Raw genomic sequence first — 16,296 nt, 5'->3', positions numbered from 1 at the left:
TGTGCAGCACATGTCATGATTCAATGTCCTTTTGTGACTTTCAGACTGGGTATGAAATTGTCTTTGGTTGAATAAGTGGGTATTTATCCTACTTAGCACAGAACACCTTTTTAAATAAAAACCTTGTGTCTAGTGCTAAAGGCAGTTGAGTAGTAGCAGACAATTGCAAGATACAGAGACTGGGCATAATTAAGTCACCAAAATGACATGCAGTATTCTTAGCCTGGCAGTACTGGTAGTACTGGTAAGCATATTTCAGACCCGTCTGTAGAAAACTGAACAATTCAGTAAATACTTTTGCTACTTGTGGCGGCCCCAATTGGGCACATTACATCGTACATCAGATATGCCTTGAGGCAACCACACCACTGCCCTATGACTGATATAATTGTAACTTTGAACTGTAGATTCTCATGGGTGATCTTTTTCACAGTATGATTGCCAGTTATTATTACTAAACTGTATTTATTATACTGCATATGTTACAGACAGTACTTTATTCTCTTAACATATGTTCCCAGACAGTGCTGCCTGCCACTATTCTGGAATGAGTTAATCACACTGTGCTCGGCATTTAAATGACTCAGCTTATAATAAAAATTTATCAGAAAGTAATATGTCATTTTGGATAGAAATGTCATGGCATACACAATGGTTGATTCACAATGGTATGAAGCACACTTTTGTTATGGGCCAGCAAGAGCATCCTGTAGATTCCCTCTACTGTCAACAGTACTATAGTTTGATGGAACAAACTTGGGGCCATGCATGTTGACTGTAGTATAGTGAATGAGTGTCAAGCCAATATTACTGTCTATTAAGAATGTGGAATGAATTCGTCGATGAAGTTCATCAAATGAAGTTGACCGTTAGTCTTGTCATCTTAAAGTTTGAAACCAGTTTCATACTTGCTAAATTCAACCACAAATGATTTACAAGAGGAGAACATCAAACTCAGTTTACAAATGAAGAGTTCTGCTCATTGTGTTGCCAGGTCATTAATACAGGTCAAAAACATAAATGATGATATTATTTTTCCATATGGCATATAAGATTCTACTCCCTCCTGAACAATGCAGATTTGATAGAATAACATTATTTCCTCTTCCTGCCAAGAAATATTTGATTTAAGACTGCCTCTATTTTTCTTTCTTGTGGCATGTCCAAAATCACTTGCATTTCGCAAGTAAAACAGTAATTATCATGTTTAGTAATTATCATGTTTCCCCTTGTTGTAGCGGTGCACATATTGTCACCCTTATGTGGGTGGGCAGTACTCATTTTCATTGATTCATCAAATATATATCATGATTTGAAATTGCTAACACAAAAATGGCAGAAATAAACAGAACTTATTACATTTGAATCAAGTGCAAAGGAAAGACAATCGGGATTTGAGACTGTATCGACCACGAGGTCACATGAGGTGGAACACAAACTTGGATTGGACAGGGCATGGGAAGGAAATTGGCCATGTCCTTCAAAAGGGAATCATCCTGGTATTTGCCTTGAGCACTTTAGGGAAACCACAAAAAACCTAAATCTTGGTGATGAGACATGTTTTGTGCTCCCAAATACAAGTCTAGTATCTTTAATACTGTGCTACTTTAGACAATTACTCAGTGTGAAATCCAATAGAAATTTTTTTGAGTAGCAGTTGCTTCATTTTTACAAAAAGTTCAGGTAATTTTCCACACTTGATATTCTTGTTTTTATCAAATTTATTTTTACACTCAAGCGTTGCTATATGGCAATGGTATTATAATATATCCTTTTCATAGTGGGTGTTTTGTGTGACAGAAAGGTCTAAAGTCAAAGCTATTTTATATAAGTGAAAGACATTTGAAAAGACTAAGCACTAATCCACAAATTTTCTAAAATATCCCTTGACCTGAAATACCCTATTGTTATTGCTTTTGTTACATTTTTCATTGTTATTATTACCCATTCATTCGTAGCATGGTGAAGTAGTGAACTGACTGGTTCAGTATATTGTTTAGAGATAAGCATAGTTTTAAGTTTAGATTAAATTTCCTTCACTCTCTCATAGGTTGTCAGATCAAAGGAAAACTGCTTAACAGATATTTCACATGATTCCCAGTGCTGGTGAAAAACATTGTTTCAGTTTGAGTTGTAAATATTGCGTTATAAAAATGTAATCTGTTGTTGTTGTTGTTGTGGTCTTCAGTCCAGAGACTGGTTTGATGCAGTTCTCCATGCTACTCTATCCTTTGCAAGCTGCTTCATCTCCCAATACCTACTGCAACCTACATCCTTCTGAATCAGCTTCGTGTATTCTATGATTTTTACCCTCCATGCTGCCCTCCAGTACTAAACTGGTGATTCCTTGATGCCTCAGAACATGTCCTACCAATTGATCCCTTCTTCTAGTCAAGTACCTCCTCATTAGTTATGTGATCTACTCATCTAATCTTCAGCAATCTTCTGTAACACCACATTTCGAAAGCTTCTCTTCTCTTCTTGTCTAAGTTATTTATTGGGCATCTTTCACTTCCATACATGGCTGCACATAATACAAGTGGAAACCTGATAATTAAGGAAGGCAGGATTGGGTTATGATTGTGGACAGAGCCCAATCAATTACTATTGGTTTGCTTAGCGAATTTGCTCATTTATTTTACTAAATAATTTTGAAAACAAGCTAATGAGGCCACAATCAGACTTTTAAGGCATGTAACACAATCACAGCTGAAGGCCTTATTGCAAAAAACGGCAATTATTTAAAATTTAACAAATACATAAAATACAGACAGCCAATAATTTTTGAGAACAAGCCAATGTGGTCACAATCAGAATTTTAAAGCAAGTAACCACAATCATGGCTGAATGCCTTTAACGCCTGAAATGGCAATTATAAAATTTTTAAAAAATATACTGTCAAAAGGCAAATGGCATAGGAAAAGTTAATTTAAAAAATACAAACAACAGATCAGACAAATGATTGTAAACTTAATAATAAAATAAAACACAAGGGCCAGTGACAGATGGTGCTCCAGGAATCGACCTCTGAGTAGGTCACACCAAAAACACTTTCGTGAGCAAAGAGAAAGGCAGCCAAGAGTTGCATTCAGATCACAAGATGGTAACTTTGACTAATGACAGTCTAATGAGCGACTAATGACAATCTTGGTAAGGCTACCTGACATCAGCAAAACAAATGCAAGATATAAAATCACACCAAAGCCAGAACCGGCGGTCTGGGCTCCGTCCGCAGAATAATGTGCTTAGAGTGCCCAAACCAGAAGGAATGACTACCACTGAGGTAGAAGGAGGCCACCAAACCTACAATCAAGAAGCTGTCAAACTTACACACCTCACTAGATAGTGGCAGCAAGGCGAGGAAATGTACACTGCCATTACATACAATAACCCCCAGGGCAGGTAACTGAGGTGTTAGCAACCACAAGACAGAAAAATACCACTAGTTGAACTTAACAGTGTAAGAAGTTGAAAATAGTAAATAGCTATTAGAAGCTTAGGAAGGCTAATCAGATCAGCCTTCCCCAGGTACTCCACCCACCGCTTTTCACCTCGGTGACACCATGAGCAGCAACACAAACCCAAGTCCCTGGAGAATCGCGAGATTTCACAATGGTGGAGGTTTCTCTACACAAATTGCAATGCACTCAATTTAAACATGCTGAATCCAGTTTCGAGGAGGTTGTACACCCTCGTGACCACTGCCCTTCGATCCAGCAGTACATACACGCCGCCAGCAGTCTCTACATGTTGTCACACTGCGTGGACCTCGCTGTTCCTCGTCCCCAACTGAACTCTCCACTCCACCACCCGGAAGAAGCCTGAGTTCACCCCAAAGATAGGGCAGCAGAACTACATATCGATAAGTGCTGCTGCTGCCACTTGTGGACAGGCAACACTTACGATACCGAGTGGCGCCAGTGAACGCGAGAAGAAGACAAGCAGTGCAACCATTCCAACTAAACGACAGACAATTGTATGATAAATTAAAGAAAAAAAAAACAGAGCCCAGAAAGTTCTTCCACTATCTATCTCTCTAAATAAGGCAGCTCTTCTTAGTATGCAGATGAGACTCTTAGTAAAGAAAGTGTAATGCAAATAATGAAACAGTTTTTTAACTGTGGCATTATATTAATGTGTTCTGAAATGTCTCAGATGTGTCTTGCTTCATACTTTAGCATTGTGTAGTGTAAAGTACATGTTTAAATTGTATTTCTGTTCCAGTGTGTACTGAGACCCAGATGGATGGAAATATCAATCAAGAAACTCACTTAATCCCTGGCCTTGGATTTGAACCTATTGAAACAAAACCAAACACACTGCAAATCCTCATTGCCCTACTGAAGCTTAGAATCCTCCGTATGGTGAGGGACATACAGAAGTTATATTTCATGATAATTCTTCCCTTAGGATTTGCAGCACTGGGATTGTATCTCAACAGCATTCAGACCATTGAAGCTAAGATGAAGTTACTCGATCTTGGTGGAGGTAATGTGAAATTTCCATGTTAAATTAATTGTTTAAATATGAGTTTTATTTCATCCGCCCAATATTACATTTATTGTATACAGAAAGTGTATAATCAGTGTGTACCTCAAATGTTATTGTGTGTTCCATTATTACTAGATAAAAAATTGTTCTGATTGAAAGACTAGCATTGTCGTCAAGAGTAAAACAACTGACAGTAGTTTTACTCCTGACGAGGATGGCAGAGCTAGTCATTGAAAGTTCGAGAATTTTATTGGAGTTGATGTTGTTTGAAAACTGAGAAGATTTTATCCACTCATGCCACCGTGAAAGACTCAAAGGGCACATGGTTAAAAGTGTTCTAATCCAAGAACACTGTAATGTATTGCTCGAAAAGTACACACATGTGGAAGACAAGGACAACAAAATTAGCAATACGCAAGTGGCTGGTGGGGGCATTGGCTTATGGCCTAGCTATTCATTAGTTCCAACTGAGGCGCAGCCAGCAGGCTGCACTTGCTACTGCTATTGTACTGGCAGGTCAGTTGGCCTCTAGTGGCTGAATCAAGCACAGACTTCATGTGTGAACAATGAGGTCACATACACGCAAAACTGGTAGCTGCAGCACTCCTCTTTCCTTGCAAAGAAGTGAGCTCTGTGTTCACATCCATTTCTTTTCTGGTCGATGTAGGATGTTAATTCATGCAACGCACTGCTAGCAGTGCATACGGTCGGAAGTGGTGCGGCACTTGCTCCCATGTGAGAGGCCGTGATGCTGGTGCAGTGTTCATCTCCATATCCGAGTTGAAACCCAGGACATTGAGGGTAAAAGCAGAAGATCAGGAGACCACAGCTGTGATGAATGCAGTAGTGGCAGAGGTGTTGTCTGCGGCAGCACGTGAGCTGGGGTACAACCGTGGCCCCCTGCAGAGGAAGGGGCCACCCACAGCAGTAGAGACAGCTGTGAAAATGTCAACAGTGACAGTGGGGAAGGTGAGGACACTGGCCACAATATAGAAGACAGCTGGGCAGACAGACGATGTGGGGGCCAGCAGAGGTCCACCTGGTGTGCTGCCACATATGCGAGGTCGTAACTGCTTGACATGTCATGACGCCCTCCCGTCTGCTGTGTGGACAATGCATAGACGTCAGCCACAGGTAATCTCAATTACTGCCAGCACGCATTTCAGCCAGTGGCCGAAACCGAGAGCCCAAACAGCTGTGCCAGGCTGGAAGTGTTGCAGTGTCAGTGCCGGTGGATGGCCTGATGTCGGCCAAAGCAGATGCAACCATGTTCGGGACTGATGAGCGTGCAACAATTCTGCTGGGCTTTTTATTGCCATCAGGGATGAACTTACAAGAATTGAAAAACCAATCAAGAGCTACTTCCAGTGAATATCCTAAATGAATTTTTTCCATCTGAGTCTTAAATGTTTGTACTAGTCATTCTTTTTTCCTATTCAGATGAGGGTGGAAAGGAAGAACCGTGACATGGTGAACACCAGTTTTTTTATGAAAAGTCTTCAAATTCATGAAATACGAATTGAGGGCTGTCATTGATAAATAACGTATACAGAAGACCTTCCATTGCAAAAATTTTTGACAAAGTGGAAATTGTCACCGCCTCAGATGTAGACAGGCAACACACGACATATGAAAACTTTAACTGAACATCCTTTCCCACAAGCCATTAGAAATTAATAAAAGTTCCTATAAAATCTACATTCCCAAGGCTGCCGTGGATCTGCCCACGGTGACAAAGAAGCATGGGGAGCTGCCTAATAGGTGGCACACTGTGGCAGGCTAGAAACATATCTGCATGCTAATGCTTTTGTATGTGATACAGCCCAGTGTTCCACAAGTAATAAATGCATTACCTCACACTGAAGTGCAGACAGGACTACACCTGAGGAGTGGCATCTTCTGTAGCTAACAGCAGCACTCCATCCCAAACAGAAAGATGATTTCTGTAATGCAATATTATTTCTCAGAGGATCAGAAGACTAGCCTGGAGGTGTCCACAAAAGAAATAACTTTACTTAAAATGGGATCTGTGGCTACTGCAGCTGCAATTTTAGTGCTAGTAATAGTAATACCATTAACATTTTGAACTTCCACTTTATCAAACCCTGGAACCAGACCAGTCAGCAAACATAAGGTATCAGCATTTGTGCCATAGATCAAAAATGTATCCCATACCATATTTACTCGAATCTAAGCCGCACTTTTTTTCCAGTTTTTGCAATCCAAAAAACTGCCTGCAGCTTAGAATCGAGTGCAAAGTAAGCAGAAGTTCTGAAAAATGTTGGTAGGTGCCACCACAACTAACTTCTGCCGTAGAATATATGTAGCGCTATGCAGGCATGCTTTGCAGGCACAAAGATAAATATTGGCGCCAAAACCTCTCCATCAGTAAATAAATTAAAAACAAAAGTGGAAGACGAGCTCTTTTCTCCACCCCGAGTTTCGACCACTGCATGTTCATACATTATCCAATGAAGTAAATACAAATTCCGTATTTTTCATCTTCGAATGTAGCAGAATTTCACTGTACTACGAAAATCTGAGTGGCAAGACTGTTTTGGATGTTTGTCAATATGGCCAACTGAATTTTTTCCTACCTGTGATAAGAAATAGCTGCTAATAGGAACTTTGATGAATTGTGAATCACATGCAGTATTCTCTTCACCATAAGAATAATATGAATATAAACATTTTGCCATGTATTTTTTCATGTTTGCTGCTATCTCATTTAAATCCTGTCTGCCTAATAAACTACGAAACTAGAGTGAGACAACAGCAAACGCGGAAGAATATACATATCATGTCACGTTTATATTCATATTATTCTCATGCCTAATAGTGATACAGTCAGAAATGAAGCACGGTAATTCACTAGATTTTAAAATCTAAGATGACTAATTTCAGAGCAGAATGTAATGTACTAAAGAGGCATCTGCAAAGATTTTAAAACAGAGAAAAATTTTCGCTAAACTCTCATTCAGAACTCTCTTTTGTAAGCAGTGGCAGCGCGCACAAAAGCAAGTCATGCCACGAGCGTAAACACTCATTATCAGAATGCGACAAACAATGCATGACACAGTACAGTAATGCATTTTCAGCTTAGAGTGACGTAAACACCTATAAAAAAGAGAATGGCACTTATCAGATCAAAGAAAATAAGCAGTCAATTCAAACCAGACGAAGCACGTGAAAAAGGAAGGATACCCGTATAAATACGGACGGAGCGCCTGACGCATAGCAGTGGCTACCTGGTAAAGCTTAACTGCTAAGCTTACAACTACTGTAGCTGTATCGTCATTCATTCGACCTAAATTGTGTCTCATATTATAATGGACCACCTTTGTTTCGATTTGGAGGTGCGACCTAAAACTTTTCTCTCCCCTTGAATTTCGAGTCTCAAATTTCAGGTGCGGCTTAGATTCGGGAAATTTTTTTTTCCTTTATTTCGAGTCTCATTTTTCAGGTGCGGCTTAGATTTGAGTGCGGCTTAGATTCGAGTAAATACGGTAATTGTCTTGTGACAGGAAAAGAGCCCACTACTCTAAGTGATGTGCAGCTTTGTTCAGCAATGGTTTGGTTTGTGATCTGTGCAGGTGAAACATAGACACATACAGAAAAAGATGGAAATTTTTTTAGAGCATACACGATCGCCAGTGCATCTTTCTCTAACTGTGAATAATGCCGGTGCACTGAATTTTGGGATTTAGGGACATATGCAATAGGACATTGAGAACCATCCGCATGCTTATGACCAGGGATGGCCCAAGGCCAAACCGAGACATGTCCATTGCTAACACAAGGTGCCGGCCTGGCTGGAAAGTGGCCAAACAAGGGGCAGACTGCAGCTTAGATTTCGACAACTTGACTGCCTGATTAAATACTACGGACCAGTAGAAAGGAACATCTTTTCATAATAATGCATGGAATGGTTGTGCCACAGTGGCAGTGCCCTGTAAGAATTTTGGTAGTAAGCAATTTTGCCTAAAAATGTCTTAAGTCCTTGTCGGACATGGAATGTGGCAATATGGTAATAGCATCAATATGTTGGTGCAGTGGTTTAATGCTAACATGCAACACTTCAAAACCGAAATGAATAATGGATGGTTAGGAAAATGTGTCTTGTCCAATTTGCGCTTTAACCCTGCAGACTGTAAAACAGAAAATAAAGTATAATGGTTCTGCAAATGTTCTTCTGTAGAGGCACCAGTTACTACTAAGTCATATATATGGTTTATGCAGCCTGTAACTGATGCAAGAAGTTACTTTAAAAAGTTATGAAAAATAGCTGGTGCACTTGCCACACCAAAAGGTAGATGCTGATGTTGATAAAGCCCAAATGGGATATTGACAATTAGAAGCTGTTTAGACTCCTCATCAAGTGGCAGCTTCAAATATGCCTCTGGCAAGCCAGTCTTTGAAAAATAATGGCCCCCTGATAATTTTGCCATCAGGGCACGGCAATGGATAGATATCAATGATGGACTGTGCGTTAATAGATTTTTTAAAAATCACTGCAGAGGTGTAATTTACTGGTAGGTTTTTTGACTATTGCCAGATCAGATAACATCAAGACATTGAAAGATGATCTAAGTCTGCTTTTACTTGATCCCGTAAAGTTACTGGTACTGGGCAGGTCCAGAAAAAAACAGGGGTGTGCAGACTGTTTCAACATAATATGAGCCGGAAAGTCTGTTGCACAGTCGAGTCTTGGAGAAAATGGAGGGAAAAATTCAGTACAGAACATCTGTTTATATGGAACCAGATTAGAAAGCAAATCATTGATGGAGAATCCAAACAATTTAAAAGTTTCCAAAGTAAACAGATTTTCAGTGTAAGCATTGTCCACAAGTAGAAATGTTGAAGTACAATCTTGTAAGTCACAGGTGCAGAAAACTCTCCCAGAATGGGAGGAATGTTTGTTTTGAAACACTGTCACTGCTGACACACTGTTCACATCCATATTTGTTTCATCCTCTCTCAGATTTGGAAAGGACTTGCATACAGAAGCAATGTGTCCTTTCTTACAGCATCTATTACAGATAGCCCAGCACCTGGGACATGCACTCAGTTTGTACTGAATTAAGCAATATGGGCATGGAGGCAGTGGAGCATGAGGCTGTCACTATTCTGATGCAGACTGTTGTTGTCTCAAATTTCTATTACGTATACAGTGCTGAGATGTCTGCTGGACTGCTGCAATGGTGTCTATGTTCCCTCACGAACTGACTGAAGGCTGGGAGGAGTGAGAGTAGCTGATTTCTGACACTTCAAATGATGGAGCTATGTCCAATGCTTTCATAAGTACAGGATTTTCACACTGTAGAGCTCACTCTCCTACTTCCTATCAGAATCAAAATGTGTAATTGCATCATGAACCATTTCATCACTATAGCTTTCCTTATGAAATTTGTCACAAAATTATGACGACAGTTAATTCCATGTAGTTCTACTGCCCAAATAGTTCTGCTACCCATGCCCTGTATGACTGTAGTGTAGTGGCCAAATCAAGCACAAACTTCATTTGCAAACTATGATGCAGTGCCTACACAGTTTGTAGTTACAGCAAAGAACTTTTTATGTTCCCATTGTATACACCAACATACTTACTAAACTCTTTGCCTTATGATGTAAAACATTTTGAATATAAAATTACACCATCACTATTTGTACTGAATAGCAGTTATTAAGTAAAGATTGCTGTCAGGAGTATTGATATATGACATAAGATAAATACACTAGAATCACATTACAAGCAATTCTATCATTTCATAATGTTTTGGAGATGCAGTTATTTTCATAATATCACAAATTGACTCACTTGGCATCTTCGTCATACATATTCTAAGTAACAAGTGATTAAAGGGCTCAATAAAAAGGAACCTTACAATTATCAAAACTTAGTACAGAGTTCGAATTCACACTTAATTACAAGAAAATGTAATGCAATTCTTTTGAACAACTGAAAGAAACAATGTTGGGACACTCCTTGATCAGTCTTAGCAGTGATATCTTCATTTATGTCTTTTCCATTGTTAGTTGTTTAAGATGGAGCTCGTAAATTTATTTTAGAGATAGCATGTGTTCTGCAGTGTTCACACCAAAGCATTTTTATTTCATAAAGGCTTCTTCATGATGTTTCAAGAACCCCATCTTTCTGACAGGAGTTGAAAGGTGTATTTCTGCCTGTTACATCTACATCTACACTGATGACCAAACCCATTATGGCCATCTGCTTAATAGCTCATTTGTTCATCTTTGGAACAAAATAAATAATTGATTCTGTGTCTCAGGGATCTGACATATTGTTGGTAGGTTTGTGGGAGTATGTGGAAGTAGATGCTTATACTTAGGTCATGTAATCTGCTTAAATAATGGACTGCTGGTTTGCGTATGCCGTGATGGCGCCCGATAGAGACCGAGGTGGGTTCCATAGGATTTACGTCATGCATATTTGGTCACCAAGACATCAATCTGAGTTCTTTTTAATGTTTCTCAAACCACTATAGTATGGTTCTGGCTCTGAGACACGAACAATTATACTGTTAAAGAGGACATTTCCACAAGAGTAAGACATCAGCATGAAGGAATGCAAGTGGTTTGCAGTTGTTAGCATGTCTTCGATTATAAGTCTCTCGTAGGGTAATACTGTCTCCACCACCCCGTGTCAGTGGTATGGTGCATGTTTCAAGTTGCTTTTCACCTCAATGAAGGCATTTGTGGAGGTGACCATCAACCTAGTGTAGCAAAAATGTGATTCATCTGAAGAACCGACTTGTTTCCATTGATCGACAGCCGAATTCCGATGGTCCCATGCCCACTGCAATCATAACTGATGTGAACACATGGGGGTGGTCTGCTGCGAAGCTCCATGTTCAGCAACATATGATGAACAGTGTGATCTGAAACACTTGTGCGTGTACCATTGTGGTTCTCTTTCAGTATATGTGCCACAGATCGCCGTCTATCGTACTATAGAGGGGACAAACCTCTGAACTCCACGTTCTGTGAACAGTCATAGACATCCAACCACTAGTGCCTAGTGGTAGTTTCACTGTCCTTTTACCTCTTCCTGTACATGATCACAACAGTAGTATGTGAACATTCAACCAGCTTCACCATTGTCAAGTTACTTGTTCACAGTCGTTACATGATGATGATGATGATGATGATGATGATGATGACAAAAACCATTTTGACAGAAACAACTACAGGATCTACAAAGGAAAACCAGCAGTTAAAACTAATGACAAAGGACTCAAACAGTTTGGTACAGCATTTGTAGTCCACAAATCTATCAGCGACTCTGTCATTGACTTCCAGTCTGCCTCAGAACGTATATCAACGCTCTCCGTCAAATCAGCCAACAAAGCATATACCTTGATCAACGCACACGCACCCACAAATAACTATAACAAGAAGAACCCCCAGAAAGTGGAGGACTTGTGGAATGACCTTGAAGAGACGACAAACAAAATTGCCAAACACCATGTAATAATCTTGTTAGGCAACTTTAACGCACAATTAGGCAAAGAGAAAAAATACAGGAAAATCACCGGAATCCATACAGCTCACAAGAGAACTAACAAGAATGGGGAAAGATTGATAAGCTTTTGCAAAAATTTTGGTCTCATAATTATGTCAACACAATTCAAAAAACCCAACAAGAAACTGTATACTTGGAAGTCACCCAACACAATGTTGGGTGAATTCCAGATAGACCATGTGGCCATCTCCAGGAGTAACACAGCAGAAATTCTGAATGTGAAAACGAGAAGAGGATTTTTTAAATCAGACCACCATCTTCTACAGATAAAGACCAGATTACAACACAATAGAAAAAAGCCAAAACTAAACAAAGTGCTGAGACCAGACCCCGAATACATAAAACTCAACAAGGAAAACATCTTAAAGGAAATTTGTCAGACAAACACCACAAACTGGACAGAACTTGTGGACGTCCTCAAATCCACGATGAAATTGGGTCAACCCCCGAGAAGGAGAAAACACAGGTAGTGGAATATAATATGTGACCAAGCAATAGAAGAAAGGACCAGTGCCTGGAAAAACTTCAATAGTCACAAAACATTAGAAAAATGGCAACAATTTCTAGTAATCCAAAAACAAACATCAAAAACTATTCGGAGGGAAAAAAGAAATTATGACAAACGGCGACTAGATGAGATAGAACAAGACTTTAAGAACAACAACACCAGGAATTTTTATGAGACGTTTGAAGAACATATTGCAGGATACCAGCCACCCAATTTTTGCTTCAAGAAACCAGATGGTTCACTAGAAACTAACATGAAGAATAACTGCCAAATCCTCACAGACTATTTCAACAAACTTCTCAACTGCGAAAGACCTACAGAGGATATTCACTACCAGATGTCTACACCAAATCCCGACGCTAAACCACCAACCATCAATGAAATAGTAGAAATTATCAAGACACTGAAAAACAATAGAGCTCCAGGAGAAGATGGAATTATTGCAGAACTATGGAAACTAAATGATGAAAGATTAACAGGAAAAATCCACAAAATCATATTACACATTTGGGAAACAGAACAGATCCCTTCTGAATGGAAATGCGCACTCATCCATCCACTCCACAAAAAATGGGACAAAACTAAACTAAATAATTACAGGGGTATCTCACTCGTGCCGCTCACATATAAAATCCTATCAAAAGTTCTCATGAATAGATTAGAAGAACAAGCTGACACACAAATAGGAGAATACCAGACTGATTTTCGCAAGGGACGATCATGCAAAGAGCAGATCTGGAATCTGAAAATGATTCTCCAGATGAGAAACACCTGAAACACAGTAGTCACCTTGGTAGATTTTAAAAAGGCCTACGACTCAATAGACAGAGTAGCGCTCTGCAACATGCTGGAAGAATTCAGCGTAGACAGAAAGATGTGCAGTCATTCGGGAAACATTAACTGACACAGTCTCCAAGGTTAAATTTATGGGGGATATTTATGAACCATTTGAAATCCAAACTGGAGTGCAACAGGGTGATGGACTTTCACCATTACTCTTTAATATCATTCTTGAAAAAATTATAAGGACATGGGAAAAAGAAGTCAAAGGAATCCAAATTGGCATTAGAAAAAATAATAGATTCAATGTGAAGTGTTTAGCTTTTGCAGATGACCTTGCAATCCTTACAAATAATAGAAAAGAAGCCACTAACGCCATAGAAATTGCACAAAGAACTGGCCTGCAAATCTTGTCTGAGAAAACCCAGCACATAGAAAGAGTGGCACAAGACAAATTGCCTATTGTGACAAGCCATGGGAAAATCGTACAAGTACCACATTTTAAGTACCTGGGAGAAATCATCCAGCCATCAGGGTCAACCTAAAGGCCAATGAGGAAAGAATAAAAAAAACTACATAAAGCATATAAACTCAAGTGGAACTATTATAACAAAAAGTCCATATCCATTAACGCAAAATTGAGGCACTACAACACTGTCGTACTTCCGGAGGCACTGTATGCACCTGAAACAACACAAATAGGTGGGCAAACTAAAATCAAAGAAATAGAGAAACAAGAAAGGAAAATTCTCAGGAAAATTTACAATAAGGAAAAGAAGAATGCAGTTCTATGGACATATCCACAGGATGAATGAAAACAGAATTTCAAAACGAATTCTTAAAGTCATCAACTCAGGCAGGGTAAAAACAAAATGGATAAAAGAAGTTGAAGAGGACCTCAGACAAGCACACACAGTAAACGATGCAGAAAATAGAACTGAATTCAGGAACATCATCAAAAAACATAAATTTGACACCACAACACAGAAGAGACCAGGATGCAAATGGACAGCGGAGTGAAAGAAACAACACAGTGAACACATGAAGAAAATTTGGGCTCAGAAAAATCATAAACAATCATCATAAAGGAATTCAAGTTCAAACGCTCTCTTTAAATGGGAATAATCGAAAATAATAATAATAATAATCTGTTTTTTGACAAAGTCACTTATCTCAGTGGATTTTCCCATTGTAGCCCACATATTCACTGAGGTGATTCCCCATCCATCTCTGCTGCACTCACATACTTTCCATACCATGTCATGTGCCCACAGCATCACCAGGCAGCATCCAACCTCACAGTGGACAGTGGTCATAGTGTTTTGGCTTATCAGTGTACATCTATACTCCGTAAATCACAGCAAAGGGCATAACAAAGGATATATCTCATTGTATCAGTTACTAGAGTTTTATCCTGTTCATTCACGTATGGTGCTTGGGAAGAATGATAGCTTAAATTCCTGTTTGTGTGCTGTAATAGTCTAGTCTTGTCTTCATGATCCCTATGTGACTGAAGCAAAGGGGTTATAATGTATTCTTTGCTCCATCAGTTAATGTTGGTTCTAGAAATTTTCTAAGTAGGTTTCCATGGAATAAATTGCGTCTTACCGTAAAGCATCTGCCAGTTCAGTTCTTTAAACATCTTCATGACTCTCCCTTCGATCAAATGAAACTGTGACCATTCATGCTTTTGTTCTTTGTATCCATTCAGTATCTGCTGTCATTCCTTTTACATACTATGTACCATTCATAAGTTAAATTTAAGAAAAGGGTATTCATGTTATTGGTACACTCTCAACTTGCTACTGTGGAGTGGTTTGCAGAATTAGATGTAAATGTAAGTTTAGCAAATTCACTGTCACATTCATATATAACTTGATTATGCACATTGTAGACTACTGACTTTTAGTGCATCTACTTTTTTTGTTGAAATGTGGGCCTTATTCTTTAACAATATCATATATATCAGTAATACTTATATTTTTTTTTTTTTTTTGTTTCATTTCAGATACTTATGAAGGTAACAGGAAGTTTGTTGTGCATAACGCTACATCGGAAGACCTGGATGAATTTATTCAAAATCTTGAAATAAGTGGGGCAACATCTGTTGAAATGTACAATGGAAATTTTTCTCTTCTGTTGGATATAGCACCCCATATGGCTGCAATGAATGTCAATACATATGATATTCCACAACTCAGCCTCACAGTGATATATAATGACACAGCACAGCATTCTTTGCCAATAATAATGAATACCATTAGCAATGCATTTTACAAGTATGATGTATGATACAATATTTTTTATAAATTTTCTTTTTTAGAATAGTACAAATTATTCTTAAAAGTGTATGCTTCTTTTAGATTTAAGGATGCAAAGTTAAGAATGCAATATGAGAAGAAACATGAATAAGACCTCAAAAAGAAAGTATAGTTCATTGTTCTTAACTATTTATTTGTGAGGACAGGACAGGAAAAAATTGTTTTATTTTATGGTCGATTTCAGTTTTATGTTTTGCCAATTTGGGTGTTAGTTTCTGGCGGATTATTTCTGAAGTATTGTGTTTCTTATTTTTGTTTTACTTCATTGTTTTTTTACTGTTGCTGTATGATGACAATGAAAATATATCTATTAATAGGATAGATTGCTACTCACCAGATAGTGGAGATGTTGAGTTCCAGACAGGCACAACAAAAAGACTGCTGAAGAAGTGGAGCCAAAAGCCCTTCTCTTAATGCGCACACACACACACACACACACACACACACACACACACACACACACACACACACAAAAAAAAACCACTGTCTCGGCCATTGTTCAACTTCAGCAGCTGGAGACACTGGTCGTGTGTCAGTGAATTGTGCTTGTGTGTGTGTGTGTGTGTGTGTGTGTGTGTGTGTGTGTTTTGTCCACTTTAAAAGAAGGCCTTTTACTCAGAAAAAGCTCACTTGTTTGGCAGTCGTTTTGTTCT

At 38.9% G+C, this 16,296-nt stretch overlaps 1 protein-coding gene across 1 annotated transcript in view; it reads left to right on the top strand.

Moving 5' to 3' along the window:
* LOC124711232 (cholesterol transporter ABCA5-like) overlaps positions 1 to 16,296 on the top strand; it is a 359,780-nt gene that overhangs the window by 218,166 nt on the left and 125,318 nt on the right. The window contains exons 20-21 of the mRNA XM_047241193.1: positions 4,225 to 4,488; positions 15,331 to 15,601. Coding sequence (XP_047097149.1) covers positions 4,225 to 4,488; positions 15,331 to 15,601 — 535 coding nt within the window. The remainder of the gene's footprint in view (positions 1 to 4,224; positions 4,489 to 15,330; positions 15,602 to 16,296) is intronic.

Source organism: Schistocerca piceifrons, chromosome 8 (genome assembly GCF_021461385.2).
Source record: "Schistocerca piceifrons isolate TAMUIC-IGC-003096 chromosome 8, iqSchPice1.1, whole genome shotgun sequence".
In the NCBI taxonomy this organism is placed as follows: Eukaryota; Metazoa; Arthropoda; class Insecta; order Orthoptera; family Acrididae; genus Schistocerca; species Schistocerca piceifrons.
The sequence above is the reverse complement of the archived record's forward strand: the minus strand, read 5'-3'. Positions and strand labels throughout refer to the sequence as shown.